The sequence below is a fragment of the Watersipora subatra genome, chromosome 9 (assembly GCF_963576615.1).
Source record: "Watersipora subatra chromosome 9, tzWatSuba1.1, whole genome shotgun sequence".
Classification (NCBI taxonomy): Eukaryota; Metazoa; Bryozoa; class Gymnolaemata; order Cheilostomatida; family Watersiporidae; genus Watersipora; species Watersipora subatra.
In genome coordinates, this window is record NC_088716.1 from 35578460 (window position 1) to 35594979 (window position 16520).

Below are 16520 nucleotides of genomic sequence, written 5' to 3' on the forward strand. Positions count from 1 at the left end.
TCGCAACTCAGTGTTCAACTCTGTCACAGCCAGTGTCAACTCTGTTCAAACAAGGGTGTTGTTTTGTGCAGCCACCAAATATTCCCACATTTATGTTATTATTAGCTGCGTCATAAAAGATAGTCTGTCATACCGTCTTGTATCACAGTGAGAGACGTATGCATAGGCCCCTTTAGTTTTACCCTTCGCATAGTTGATAGTTGGCTGGTGCTGAATAGATGTACGATTTTTCTCTGTGCGCCCGTAAAATAACTGCGCAGGTGTGGAGTTGCGTAAGTAGGTCATGCTTCTGTTGAAGTTGTTGACAACTTTGCTGAATCTATGCCAAGGGTAACCTGGTGATTCCATGATTCCATGCAACAACCTCTATTTTATAATTTTCAATATGTCTGACTACATAGTCATCTGAGTAATAAGCTATAACTTTGTGGCAATCTATTTCAGCTCCTTGGATACAGAATACGCTTTTACCTGTTTATTTTTTGATAATAAAATCATTAGATCAGGAGACTCTGCAGCAAACTATTATACAGTCATCGGTGATTAACTGCAAAATATACAAACTGCTCTGGTCAAAATCTCCTAACTCAAGTTTGTCAAACTTTTCGATGCTCTCACCAGGAGATTCTTTTGGAAATTTTATTACTATGACTCCTTGATTTGTTTCCGTGAGTGACAGACTTATTATAGCAATAAAACCTGATTTACCCTATCAATATGTATGAAAAGCGTGAGCAACAATTACATCTTGCAATTGTGTAATGGGTGCGTCAAAGTCCACTCAATATTTGATTCTGTGGTGAGTTTGTACTAAAAGGTCCTGTGCAAATGTGTGCAAAATTTCCTATTGCACCTAGCATTTCAAAATGCCCATTACTAACACTTCCATAGCATCCAACACTGCAAACTGTTCAGTTGGTAATACCGCCACAGCAACAATACTGCTAAGTAGCCATTAACAATTGTTGTAATGAATGTATAGCCTATTGTGTACTGCACAGTATTAAAATAACACAATTATACTGCGTGGCTGTGACATACTTGCTACTGCAACACTAATGCAATTTTATAGATATCCAAGCATAAATTTACTGCAACTGTAATGCATTTTACATTTAGGCGTCGGTGAGTACTCGTCAATGAGCAGGTATGATTTTTTGTAATGAACAGAACCCTGAATAGTAAACAATCTAAATAAAATGGAAGCAAAATCTTTGGTTCTTGGTTTGTTCTTCTACTCTGGTTGCCAGTGTCATTTGTTGCCCAATTAAAGTGTAATGAATGCAGTTTCCTTTTAGATTTGCAGTAGCAACTAGTTGACACAAGGTTATATGATTGTTGTAAGGAAATATCACCAAAACAAGATACAAACAAGGACTGAAGCATTATATACATACAATACATACAAGCAGCAAAACACCCAAAGATCCAATTATTGGAAAACATCGACAAGAAATTCAACATTAAAAAAGAAATTAAAAACTTCGTAGAAAAATGATAGAAAAACGTCATAGATAATGAGTCATCGGCTGCCAGAAAATCACCAAAGATACATTGGAAACGAATCAGATGAATACACATATAAAGATCTGTCATCCTCTGCTAGACATGACCTAGATACCCAAAGTAAGTTATGAGCTCTAATCTACATGTTTACATCACACACACACACACACACGCACGCACGCACGCACGCACGCACACACACACGCACACACACACCAGCTGGAGACTTACTGGAAAACAAGATATCTTTGCACACCTGAAATAAAGCATTAAGCCTTAAAGCTCATCAATTATATCAGTACTGCTTCAGCTTATTCAGGTTTTTTAATATCTTGGCTTTCAAATGAGCCATTGTTTGACATGGTGCGACAGACATTGGTTGGTGTTTATAGGATTTCCCCAGAGCTCTACCACAGAAATGTTCAACGGTATAGGCTCGCAAATTATGTCACAATTTAGTGTAATAGTGAGTAAGATAATGATAGAAATTTAAGTTGATTTAGATTGATGGAAATGTCTGGAAAATAATTAGAAAGAAATGAATGAATAGCCACTTCAGAAGGAAAATAAAGGTTATAACTTTTTCTACTGGCAAATGGAGCACAGGTCTTTGATACGCAATAGTGCAATTTATATATAGTCCTAGGCCCATGCCCCTGAAATTCACAATTTAACCGATGTGATTTCATTACATTTACCACCATGGGTGGTTAACAACCAGGTATTTTGTTAATAGTCATTTCTGTTTTTGTTTACTTTTGTTGTAGAAGTCAATTGAAATAAATCAATCAATGGGGTTGACTCAGTGCACTCCAGGATTGTTCAAAATAGAGAAGCCTACTGTAAATAACTTAATCTGCCTATGAGCTAGTATCATACACAAAGTGATTAATTTTACCAATACACCTGTTTTTATTTTCCAAATAATTTATTCGATTATATAATATAATATAAATATTTTAGGGTAAATTTTATAGTTTTTTCCTTTTGATATTTAATTACTAATTAGTTATTAATCAAGTTATTAATCATTTCTGTATGGGACAAACAATGCCATCATATAAAACGATGTGATAATAATTACTATAAATGTTTAAAGGTTTACATGCAACAAAATTCACATTACAGTTATTTGATATGAAAAGATTCACCATGTCTTACTCTGTTGTGTTGTAGGTACAAAATATGTAGAAATGTGATTACAAGCTCTTTAAAGCTCCAAAACGGACAGTTAATCCCAGTTAAACATTTTGGGTTTTACCGAAGACCCCGTATTAAATATAAATGCTCGCCACTTGACAGTTTTGTTCCGGCTTGGTTTAATCGTTTAGTCATAATCTGATCATGTGACCCGTACTTTGTGAATAATTTCTGCAGCATTTTTCGATTATCACAGGTGACCAACAGGCTTGTCATGTTTATCAGACAGGGATATGTATTCCTTCAAGCTAAGTTTGAAAAATTAAACAAATTTTCACAGTATAGGTTATAAGATGTCTGTGCTGAAAGTGTCAGCATTACAATGACGATGAAATAGACGTGTGAGAACAATAGACAGGGTTTTATTGAATGCGTGAAGTATATTTGTGAAAATATTTTGACGAATGAAGTTGCGTGAAAGTGTAAACAGAAGCCATCTCGTTCAACTATGTCCCATTTGAGACGTTTTGGAAAGAGATTCTAATCTACGGCAGTCTCATGATAGGGGCGATTAACTGTTCGTTTTTGAGCTTTTAAGAGCTTGTAATCATATTTCCTCATATTTCGCACCTACCACACAGCAGAGTAAGACATAGTGAATCTTTTGATGCCAAATAACTGTAATGTGGATTTTGTTGCAAATCAACCTTTAAGATTGTTCACTACTTACCTATGGTGTTCTGGAACTTTTTATGTAAGGGGACACACGGAGAGCTGTGCCTCTAAATGCAAACTGAGGGCAACTGAGTTAGAAACCTTCTCAGAAGACCAGTTCATATCTATAGCAGACCCGATCAAACTACCATAAATGCAGTGACTTCAAGCTATTGAGGATGTGGAGCCATCCTTGTGGCTGCCATGGCCCTTATCCAAGCCCTGCCTGCCAGTACCATCCCTTCAACATTCCGTCAACTTGCTGATACCATTCTTGATATGCTTATTGCTCATTCTAAGAAGTAAAAGGCCGCTTGTGTGAATTTTGTGACTGAAAACTGTTGCAAGAATAAAGCTACTGAGGCTACTAAGCTCGGAGATAAACTTACAATGTGAAAATCTCATAGGTTTGCTTGGTTTTTCTGGCTGTGATGCAGTTTCATCTTTCGCAGGCTAAGGAAAAAGAGACATAGGAAACTCATCAAAACAGAAGTTGACTTTCAGCTGGAAATGAAAGGACTCTGAGAATCATTTAAGTTTCGGGGCAACTTTATTCTCTCTGTGAGACTTACACATGCAGACTCTATGGCCAAGAAGATGGCGCCCAGAAAAATGGCACAGACTTCAACAGACTAAAAGACAGACTTTTTGTGTCTAAGTCTAGGCCAGTCAGTCCCTCCTTTGAATCGCTGAAAAAACATGTGCATTGTGTCAATTATGTAGCAGCTACCTACATGTATATGGAAAGAAGCAACAACACAACTCGCCAAAGCACCATTTCCTTCTTTACATCGGTGGACACTGGGTAAGAAAAACTATGAGTACGCAGTGAAGTGTCATACCAGAATCATCGTCCACTTGATATTCTACAAGCAGTTCTATGGGAGTGTCAAGAAACAAGGCGCCGAGGGAACTGATATTCCAGTATCATGGCAAAGCTGCCTTACACAGAGCTTTGCACATGCGTGCATTAGGACAAAACTGAAGCGAGGGTAGCAGAGGATGTCGATGGTGAGGACAATGACTAAGAACTCAACATATTGAACGAATAGTCAGGATATGCGATATTCTGAAACATTCCAGCTCATTTTGTAAGACTGTTGATATTAGCTACTAATAATACTACTACTAATAATAATAATCATGTTCACACTGCTTGCAGCGTTCTTATTATTTTCTATGATTCAGCATTGTCAGGTTATAAAACATAATTATAGTGTTTTAGATTTTTTTGTAGGCTAAAATAAAGCTATTAAACCACACAGTTATATACACATGTACATATATGTATATACATGTATATAGTTCACATGTGCGTGTAACAATTGTAAGATATGGAATGTTCGAAAAGAGAAAAAAAATGAATTTTCACTTCACCACTAACATCCTAAATCACTGCAAAATATTTAGAATAAAAGTTGCAAATCTGATGTATCTATGGAAAGAATCTTATTTACAGGGGAGATAAGTCCTAAAATATCACACTAATTAAATTTCTCATAGAAGCGGAAATGGCAGCCGCGGCAACTTTTCAGTTTTGAATTCTCTATACCAAAAATAGTCTAAGTCACTGCAGAAATCGCCACTCAAAAGAGATGCCAATGAAGATGCAAGATAAACTGCCACGGCCCACGGCCTACATAGATAGTAATGTGAATTAATTAATTGCATTATACACACAGCTAAAGATATTTAAATTAGTCATAAATTAATTTAATAATCAAATATGTGGCAATTCCAGAGATTGACAGATTGATTATAGCAATAAAAGCTGATTTACCCTAACAATATGTATGAAAACAATATCTTACACCGGTGAACATTCTATTAATTAGTTATAAACTTGATATATAAACTACATCGCTACAAAAGTCTCACCTGGATTATTAAATATATTTCTGAGTATTATACTAAAATGTTTTGTCAAAATCATATGAAGTGAAGCTGTAAACTTCAGGTACAATCAAAAATTTTCTTTGGAAACTTTTTAAATAGGAATTAAATAATGCAAGCGTTTAAACAAAGCAGCGAGATTTTAAACGAAAAGAAAATTCACTAACTCTAGTCACTTACGTGTAATCTTATTCATAAATTATATTCTAAAGTATTTAATAGCTTTAATATATTTGATGTTGAACAACTATCCTTTTAAACAAAACAATTATATTGCCAAACCTCTACAGATCTACTACCAAGTGTAGTAGCATTTTATTTTTAAAAAACGTCCCAAAACTGACTTCAAGTATAACATTTAGTTATATTTTATAGTATTGAAGAGGCCTTGCTTATTATATTATCTTACAAATGTATGAGCCTAAATAATGCAATAAAAATACTTGTTAAATGCAGACTTTATTATGGCACTATTGTTAACGTATCAGTTTGGTTATAAATAAATCATAGGGTCAAGGTTAGTTAGTGGCACAAAGTGGATACTATAAAGATACAGTTGGTGATTTTCATGCTGCACCTAAACGAGCCAACAGATTTGTTAATAGTAGTGTACTTAACTTTCAATGAGCTCAAACTGCTACTTGTGGAACTAAGAGAAAAAGTTATCCAAAGGTTTTGTGTACCAAAACTGTTCCTATACTGCAATGTGATGTATTCTGTCGATCTTTCTGCAACTATAGACATCATAGTTTGGTAAAATCTATTAAAATTGTTTGCAAGTTCATTTTTAAACTTAACCTACACGTTCATCCGAGGTCTTTTGCTGACATGAAAATGTTAATCAAAAGGTCACCTCGGTATACTCATTGGCAATTGTCAGCAACAGTAATTTTCCCCTCTAGGATTTCTTCTAGCAGCCGATTCACCAATAATAGGCAGAGGTACACAACATGTTATGTAATCCCACGATCAAACAAGAGCGAAGCGATTGTTTAGGAGCTTCATGATAAATGCATATGCGCACACAACTCCCGAATATTTATCCGTCAACGGCAGTGAACAAACCTTTGTACCGAAATCCCATCCAAAAATTTAACTATTTTTCTGTAGAGTTGTTTAAGTATAATAATGATATAAACACATATAAACCTATTTAAATATGTTACCAAGTCCTTGAAAAGTTGACGCAATATCTTAAAACTTACCCATCTGATCGAATTATAAATAACTAGACAGATAATTTGGCCTAAAATCGCAATAAAAACTTGACAAACCTTTTTTAATCAAAATTAAGACCGGCTAACAAAACGCCGATAAGGCCGTGCGACAGAGAGTAGAACCATTAGGTTGTGCGCATTTCACGAGAAAAGCGTGCACATTTCACCAATCTATGACATTGTCCAATTGCTGAAGGTTTCTGTAATTAATGTCGAAGTACTGAAAAGTAATCGTTTCTTTTTTGCCGATTCTATCGGACTCTGACATTTTGGACACTTATAATGAGTACTTTGGTATTCCAACTGATGTCCAAAGCAGTGAAAGTAAAAGAAATTATGATGATATTTTTTTAACGATTCTTATAAGATTATTACAATATTTAATTGTAAGAACAATTATTCGATTTTATAAGATTATTATAATATATAGTTATAAGAATAATCATTTGAATTTACAAGATCAAAGTATATAGTGACTAATAGTATGCAATATGTTACTGTTATTATTTTTCTAAAGATTTTGTTGATGATACTGCGGCTGTGCCCAATATTGCGGTACTGCCAAGCCGTTTTTAATATCTGCAAAATTATGTAATAGGCCTACATTTTCTTACATATATACATCTAATTCTATGACAACCAGCTAAAATCTATTTAGATTTTTAAATTCAGCATAATTTTTTAGATATCAATTTAAAAATCTAGATAAATATCACAACTTTCTTGCTATTGGTTGCTATGACTAATGATATACAGCTCCCCCAGCCTATGTATATTACACAGCAGCTTGCCATTTTACTGCTAATATTGCATTTCTCCTATTGCAGGAGAGAGATATAAACATATAACCTTTTTCTTTCATTATTGCTGTTTGTTGTACATATTAACACTTAATACATTACAGCTACCATTGCAGCTATCATTGCAGCTACCATTGCAGCTACCATTGCAGTTCTCCTATTGCACTGCAGTGCCATTTGACTGCTAATATTGCATTTCTCAATGGGCAGAACCATTTCTTTTTCCATTATCACTTTGGTCGTGGGCTGTATGACAGGGGAATTTCCAGTATAATATTATAAAACGGCTGGTAACAAAATGCTATTGGCCACTCTATATACACTCATACATATTTATGTGTCATACTCTGACTATTGGTTGAATCTTATATAACCTAACACGCTATTGGTCTAGAAATTGCTTTAATTCTACAGAGTTATACAAACATAATTATAGTAATTTTTATGCTGTACCATTATACTAGTCATGATTAGCAAAGGTTTCATTAATGTTTAACCAGAGAGTATATGACTAATCATACGTGTATGTACCAATGGGATACAGTTATTGAGTCAGGTGGAGACAATCTTACAAGAACTTTAGCACTAGGACCTAGTTGTTAGCTGCCAGGTGTGTTCAATGGTTGATTTGAACTAAAATATATATTTTAATATTTACATGAATAGTAATAGGCTAAATATAAATAATAGTGGAATAAGCCAGTAAAATACGCAAAAAAGTATTCACAACACGAAAATGAAGTGAAAACATCATTTCAAGATGGCTAAATATACAGTTTGTAGGATCTCACACAAAAATAAGATTTTATTATGAAATAAAAACAAACCAAATTAACACACAATAGCAGAGTCAGTAGAAGAACAAGGGATAACATAAGGTAGAATTAGTAATTGGAAGAAGGGACGTAGGAATTCAAATCAGAGAAGAAATATAAAAACAACGGATGAAGTAAAATTTAGAAATAATAAAGTTCATTACAATAATATTGCAGCCAGAGAAACAGTATAATTAGCGCTATTGTCTTTCTTTCCTAACTTTCTTCCCCCTAACATGACACGATGTCCATGTCCAGCTGCACACGGTTGGTGTGTTTGAACATTTTCGTGCGATGCCAAGTTCGCACAACTGAGCGATTTTAGACAAGGTTTATTGGGAATACAACTTCTGAAACTGATATTAGCTCTGTCTTTTGTTGATTGATGTACGTACTCATGAGGTATAATTTCATTGCAACCTCCTTTGCGCTCAAAGGTTGGATAATTCTTTCCCAAAATTTTCAATGCTTTAGCTCGCACTATATGAAACTCTTTCGTTGCAGCCATCGCATCAGAGAGGGTGTTGTATGTACGTCTGCTATAATTTTCCCACAATGATTTGGAGGCGTCACCGGATGCTTGAAGTGTTTGTTTATATATAGACAAGCAATTATTTGTGTCACATAAAATTCCATCTTCTTTTCTGGCATCCTTTATAGATGGGAGTTCTTCTGTGCAGGATTCAGAGTTGGAAACATTACAGGTACTTTGGTTATCTGCTGGCATGTAATTTATTTTCCTAACGGATGTACTCTTTGTTTCGGCTAAAATAAGAAAAGTTACAATATTTCTTCAAAAAAATCGAGTCTTGAAAACCAGTCAAGTAGAACAGATTAAAGTTGAAAGTTTAGCAGGAAGACTTACAGCTTACAAGTGCAGTCAACATTGCTGCACTCTCTGGTGCTGCCTTCAGAGCCTTGACTACCTACAAAAGTACATGTACAGCTAATATAATTATTACATAGTACATCTACCAGATTAATTTGTCTTGTTAATAAGTTGACTTGTTTAAAGACAGAGAGCCAAGGCTTGCTATATTCATTAGCATGGATCTGCTGATAGAGGAAAGGCAACTCCAACTTTGTTTACTCCAACTCCAGCTTTTACTTATGGTAAACATCAAAACTTTGTTTTATGAAATTATCTTAGCATGTCTGTTTTTCTTAAAGATTAACTGACACCAAATTTTAATGATTTCCATCAAAAAGTCTTTTCCTATTATTTCCAATTGTCTTTAATGTTTGAAGTGATTTGATCAATAGATTAATAGCGATGAATTTTTGCTGATTTTAATTTTAAAACATATCAACAGTCAGATGACTAAAAACACTTTTAAATAATAGATAAAAATCAATACTTTTCTAATAAAATCTGGTGAAACTTCGTGTAAGTCCATTCTCAAGTCAATTAGATGGTGTAAGTTACTACTAAAGGTTTAACCAGACTGTTATGTAATGAAGTACTGTACTAGTGTAGTCAACTATTGTATCACTAAATATATGATAAATATTTAAATTACAGACTCATACAGACTCATCTTGTAATAAAGGGAGTAACATGTTAATAACTTTCTCCTCACCTCTCTTTTGATCTTGTCTAGTTCCACACCGCTTCCATTTTCTGTCTGTTAGAAACATGAGTTGTTATGAACAGAAGGTATGCTATCATATACTTTTCTATCTAGTAGTTTTAACATTAATGACATATGAAACTATTCTACAGCACTAGACCCAATATATGATCAGTATATTAACATGCACCACCAGACCAGAGGATTCATAAAAGGTTGGTACAATTATCATGACAACTCTCTCTCGGTACGATGTTCTGTTAGGACATAGGCGATCATGGTTCCTCTATACTTCCTATATAACCATGAGCTTTTTATGAAGGTTTGAACAGCGGTCTGTCATTGCCTTCTGTTGGGTGTTTTTATTGAGGCACCAGCTTTAGCTAATTAGCCATTAGCCAGCAGAGCAGCTCCTCCGCCTTTAATCAGGTTTTGTTTCAGGCATGCAGGGTTGTTAGGCAAATGGGGGAGCTGGTTTAATCACCAGCATACTGATCAAACTTGGCACATAGTAAATTGTGGTTCCTGGTCCTAACAATGGTCCTAATGTGACTCAAACCACTGACCTATTGATCGTAAGCTAGCACCCTAACCACCGAGCATTAGCCACTCCCTCAACAACATCTATGACAACAGTATGTAGTAATACCAACTCACTCACAGCAAACCTTTATCACAACTGTAACATGTGATGGATTATTTAACCATTAGACTGAGGATACATCTACACAAACATAATTTAGCTGATGATTATTAGTTTGACTTAGAAAAGTAAAGCTTCAGTACAACAGTAGAACTCAAAGTTGTACCATCACAGCTCACTTACCCTAAAGCTGTATACTGATAGTAAGTGATCCTCTCTGTCACCTGATACTCATAAGTATACTGAATTTAGGTAATAAGTCAAATGTGCTAGAGGCGGAGGTAAATTAGTAAGTGAAGCGATGTATTTTATGTCTACATCTGCTTACAGTCGTAGAGGATTTTACATATCGACAGCATTCAGTAAAGTTATGAGTACCAGTGACAGAAGTAATCAGTTAGTGTATGATTCAAAGCAGCTAGGAAAAGGAAATAAGCGTAATGACTCACCACATGATTGTACATGTCAAGAACACCTCCAACTAAACTTGATATGACAACTTTGTATGTTTCAGTCTACAAAAAGTTTGTGTAAGTTGAATATTTAATTGTATTATTCAATTAATTGAACAAAATTATTTACAAAATATTGAAAATTCCGACGTTACATATATACGTTTCAACAGCCTTCCAAAGAACTGGTCAGTTGTTATATGTGACCTGCATCAAGTGTCATAAACTGTCATTTTGTGACACTTCCTTGTTAAATGATTAACATTGGATATACATCAAGTCAGTAGCCAATGGTAAGCAAGCACTATACAATCGGGAGTTTTCTACTTTCATTTATATGAGATATGTCAGTTGAAACATACCTCTAACATCAATTTTAGTGAGTTTCTTAAAGATTTCTATGTTTCTTCTGCTAACCCGCAACAATTAAAGCTAATATTCATACAGAAGTTGGTTTTTCATTGAAAGCGCAAACCTTTATTTGTTATGTTCCATCATGAGCATCTATTTTGAAGCAAGTTGCATCAAAAAAATTCACTAAAAATTCACCAATTTTAAAGATATCTTCAACGGTGCGGATTTTATAAATTTTACTAATTACACATCAACTAACAATCACAAGCTTAGCGTAACATGTTACAGATGATACTGCAATAAGGCTACAAGTAACACACAAGCTCTGTGTCCAACAACTTTTGAAAAAAAACTTTGAACTCCTAAAAAAAGATGTTTGTTGAACAACAAACTTTAGCGTGTTGCATGAAAGCTTTAATTTGTTTATTTATTTTGAAACGGAAAAAAATCATCCTCATTATGAAAAATACTAACCATAAAAGATTACAAATTTATAAACTGCCAACTGTTATTATTAATAGTAATTTCTATCAAAATTAACAACAGTTTACCTGCGATCATCAGTTTTATTACAGCAGTATTAATTTGTACAACTGACCTTGACATTAGAAGGTTTATCTTTGTTTCCTTTGACTCGCCTGTCATACTTCTTATTGGAAACCTCCGGGACCTTTTTTGTTGCGGTTTGAAGCCTTCCATGGTTATTGAGGCTTTTCTTTGGAGTCGCTAAATTATAACATAATCAACCTGTTTTATTTAGGATACAGTTGGTTCTAATACTAGCTCAAATAACAATTAACCAAACAACAGAATGAACATTAACTAACAGCTGAACAAGGTGAATCGGGAGACCAATACTGTATATCAAACATACGTTTCTTTTCCAAAATCGAAGGAAGTTGTTGCTGCGGTACCACTATGTAAATATAAATGTGCTCAATAACTTATCTACAAGCTTTTGAAAGATTTGCTGACAAAAGTATAAAAAGCAGCTTTAAACTATCCCAAGATAAGGCTATAAGACATGGAAAGAACAATTTCTACGCAGCTACACTAATAAATAGCTGTTAAAATGATAAGATCAATATTAAAATCAGTAGTCAATAATCAAATCGATAAACCAATAGAAATAATAAATAAATCAACTAGCTGAACAGCAAAGGAACAAGAATAACTTAGAGCTGTGTTTAATCTACTCCTCTCTCACTCATACTCACTTCATGCAGTCTTAGAAATAAACAAATCAGAAGAAAACAAAGAACTAAAGCTGGCAAACAAACTTACAGCGTGTCATGGCCGCCCACATCGGCTCAATGTTCGCAACTGGTTTCATCACCTTAACCATCTAAAATTGTAAGTTTCTAGTTATATTTTAAGTACTTGTCAATAAATGTTATAAATATCATCTGTCAATCCAAAGCCTTCTTCTACTACCACTAAAAGCTGGCAGAGATCATACTGGTGGTTCTAGGCTGTGCAGACCTTGTGGTGTGACCCAGATAAGGTCATCTAAGTCGCAACTTTATGGATGACTTCTAAATGACAAGTTATTACAAATGTTATGATACAAGCCTATTATCTAAGACAAATGAGGATACTAAGGGTAATATATTCTTCAATGAGAAAGATGAGCGCAAAACATTATATTTTAGACCCTTCAGTGAGCTGATTGGATGATGCTGACTCAATGTTAAAGACATGTGAGTTTTTAATTAACCAGTTGAAACTATTGTCTTCTGCTTCATGTTGTAATAAATAATAAGGTACAATATTATTATTGTTCTTTCTTACCTCCCGCTTTATTTTCTCCAACTTAGCCTTGGTCCCATTCTTTGTCTGTTTAGTAAAACATAAACATTATTATTATATGTACTATTCAGAGACTTATGCTGTGATATAGTCAACTAACCTACTAGTTAGAATGTTAGTAGAGCTACTCAGTGATAAGATGCATAGTTCATGTCTCATATATAGTTTCTTCTGAACTTTCCATAACATGAAAGTACTACTTTATTAAAACCGGTAAACTCGATCCTGTTTGTTTGTATATAGTTGTCATAGCAACATCACAGCACTTCCATCATTCTGCACTAACATCATTACAAATCATCAGCTATGTACCTGAAATATCACACTGGCTGTTTCACTAGGGATGAAAACCCATAATTTTACAGTTACTAATGATCACAAGTTTTATCAGTTCAGTTTTAGTATTGCTGAGAAATATAAACTTCATAGAGGTCAGTGCATAGACATCTAGAAGTGACTAACAGCAAGACTATAATAAAGGAAACTAAGGAACTCACTGAATGTCTGTATATGTTGGAAAATCCCCATACTAAGCTTGAGATGACAGCTTTAAACTCCTCAACCTAAACATTGATTCAAATACATGTAGTTGGAATTTGACTAACTGTCTACCTTATTTAACTGAAAGTAGCGAGTTGGGTTTGTTATATTTGCTCTCGAATAATCCATGCACCATCCGATCTCATTTTGGCTACAAGTTCAAAAACTCAGCTTTGGCACAATTTTAACATGCTGACTGGCTATGAAAAGTTCCAAATTGCCTAAAATACGTGATGGGGCAGTAGCAAGAGTGAGAGTGGTTGCTGACCCATACTGTATAAGCTTTATTTACCATTTTAAAACTTGTTCAGTTATGCTGCCGGTATGATAGTCAATAGAAGTTACAATAAAAGTTACTAACTATAGAGATAAGCTGCTCTTGGTATAACTATTCAACATGTAATCTTCCTCAGCATTGTTTACTATTATATGAAAAATGTGTGCTCCTCTAAATGACAATGTTTAATTATCCCAAAACTTATATTAAATTGTCTGTCACACTTCGTGAATATGCGCAAATATCATAACTTCAATATATTAAAGAGTTATCTTCTCCTGTTTATATGTACTGCATGCCAATTTGACTCAGATGTTACTAAAGCAGGTGTGTAAGCATGATAAAATCAGTGCAGGGTACAAAAAATATTTACAGGTCAGAACCCTCCACATTAACCATAAGTTTTTTCTTCATGAAAAAATTTATCAATACCTATTCTATCTGTTTCCAAGTGGAATGGTCAACAAATGCTATAGTAAAAATCTTTGAAGTTTTAGAGTTGTCTATTCATTTAGTTAACAAAAACTGATTTTTGATTGGTTGCTTGAAGCTGTTGAAGAGCTTTGTTTAATATAACTTAATATTCATCACAAATACTAATCCTATCAAAACTATAATAATCATGACTATCCAAGGTTTATTTTCTGTATTTATATTCTCCAGTGGATGATAAATCTTCTAGCAACAATTACTTCCATTCCACCCAGCCTGTTTCTACTAACCCTGTTACATATGTAACTTCTCTATACTAAAGGTGTCACCCGTTTGTTTTCTTATGCCATTTCCTGTTACGATCTTTAAGCATGCCTAAGCAAATAGAGAAAACAACTCATGCACCTGATGATTTAAAAATAACTCTATGGAATTAAGGCTAATTTAATCTCACCGAAGTCTTCTGCATCATTAAAGATCTCTTGAGGGTTTCGCGGTGAAATCTTTGGCAATCGCTTTGGTCAAGATAACTTTGCTGACAGAGTCTTTGCAAATACTAACTCTGTAAGCACTGTTGAAACTGGTGGATTATGTCAGGACATCTGAATCAAGGAGAACAGACTCTAGTCATTTCTTTCAAGTACATTTAACTGGTAATTAATATGAACGAATCGTAGGATTTAGTTGAACATGTAGCCAATTTTACTGTTTAAAAATCTCTATCAACGATAGAATGATCAGATATTAGGGATCTAAGGCTTGCTGTCAGTAACTCTAATAGGTTTTTAACTGTTGAAATTTGTGAACCAATCATACGCTCTAAATTCATTAAGAATTTATATGTCATCATCTGTGAATTAGCTCCAAGTTTGACAGAGTTATATTATAGTCTATTATTCTCACGAGTTCAAATGTGCTAAAACACGATCATATTTTAGGTTTCACAAATGTTGAAGTCATTTTATCATATTTGAAAACCATTGATAATTATAAAGCTCTATACGTGTCTGTGAACAAAATAATAGACTTGTTACAGCTCTATGAAGGATACAGTACACAGTAGTAACTATGAACAGCTTACCTGTCTGAGAATAATACGCTGAGTAAAATCATTAAGGCTATACATTGTCTGACGTAAAGTCTTGTTGTTATGTTAGAATACAATGGCATATTAAGCCATGGGCCAAGGCAGTTTATCTTGCATTTTCGTTGGCAACCCCTTTCAGTGACAATTTCTGCAGTGATTTGGACTAATTTTGGTATGGATAATTCAAAACTGAAGAGTTGCCGCAGCTCCCATTCCCACTTCTACGAGAAATTTGATAAAAAGGATATTTTAGGATTTATCTTCCCTGTAAATAATATTCCTTCCATAGAAGCATCAGATTGTTGCATTAGATAAAAGTTGCATCAGATTTGCAACTTTTATCAAAATTATTTTGCAGTGATTTAGAATAGCAGTGGTAAATTCAAAATTCATTTTCTATCTATTTTTGAACATTTGAACATTTTGAACATTTTTGAACACATGTAAACTATATAGGCCTACATGTATATACATATATGTACACGTGTATATAATTGTTTAGTGTAATAGCTTTATTTTAGGCTATAGAAAAATCCAAAACACTATAATTATGTTTTATAACCTGACAATGCTGAATCATAGAAAATAATAGGAACGCTGCAAGCACTGTGAACATGATGATTATTATTATCATTATTATTAGTAGTATTATTAGTAACTAATATCAAGTCTTACAAAATGAGCTGGAATATTTCAGAATATCGCATATCCTAACTGTGGGAATTTGTTTAATATGTTGAGTTCTTAGTCGTTGTCCTCACCCTCGACATCATCTGCTACTCTCGCTTCAGTTTTGTCTTAGTGCACGCATGTGCAAAGCTCTGTGTAAGGCAGCTTTGCCATGATACTGGAACATCAGTTCCCTCGGTGCCTGATTTTCTGACACTCGCATAGAACTGCTTGTAGAATATCAGGTTGGCGATGATTCTGGTATGAAACTTCACTGCATACTCATAGTTTTTCTTACCCAGTATCCACCGATGTAAAGAAGGAAATGGTGCATTGGCAAGTTATGTTGTTGCCTCTTTCCATATACATGTAGGTAGCTGCTACATAATTGACACAATGCACATGATTTTTCACCGATTGAAGGGAGGGACTGACTGGCTTAGACTTAGACACAAAAAGCCTGTCCCTTAGTCAGTTGAAGTCTGTGCCATTTTCCTGGGTATTATCTTCTTGGCCATAGAGTCTGCATGTGTAAGTCTCACAGAGAGAATAAAGTTGCCCCGAAACTTCAATGATTCTCAGACTCGACTTCTGTTTTGAC

General features: G+C 34.4%; 1 protein-coding gene across 1 annotated transcript; it reads right to left on the reverse strand.

Annotated features, from left to right (window-relative positions):
• Positions 1 to 8069: 8069 nt before the first annotated feature.
• Positions 8070 to 12935, reverse strand: LOC137404362 (uncharacterized). The gene is made up of 7 exons (XM_068090561.1): positions 12897 to 12935; positions 12390 to 12450; positions 11704 to 11831; positions 10749 to 10814; positions 9666 to 9710; positions 8951 to 9011; positions 8070 to 8850 (listed from the first exon to the last, which is right to left on the reverse strand). The coding sequence occupies exons 2-7, from the start codon at positions 12448 to 12450 to the stop codon at positions 8246 to 8248; spliced, it is 966 nt and encodes a 321-aa protein (XP_067946662.1). The 5' UTR covers positions 12897 to 12935; the 3' UTR covers positions 8070 to 8245.
• Positions 12936 to 16520: the final 3585 nt, after the last annotated feature.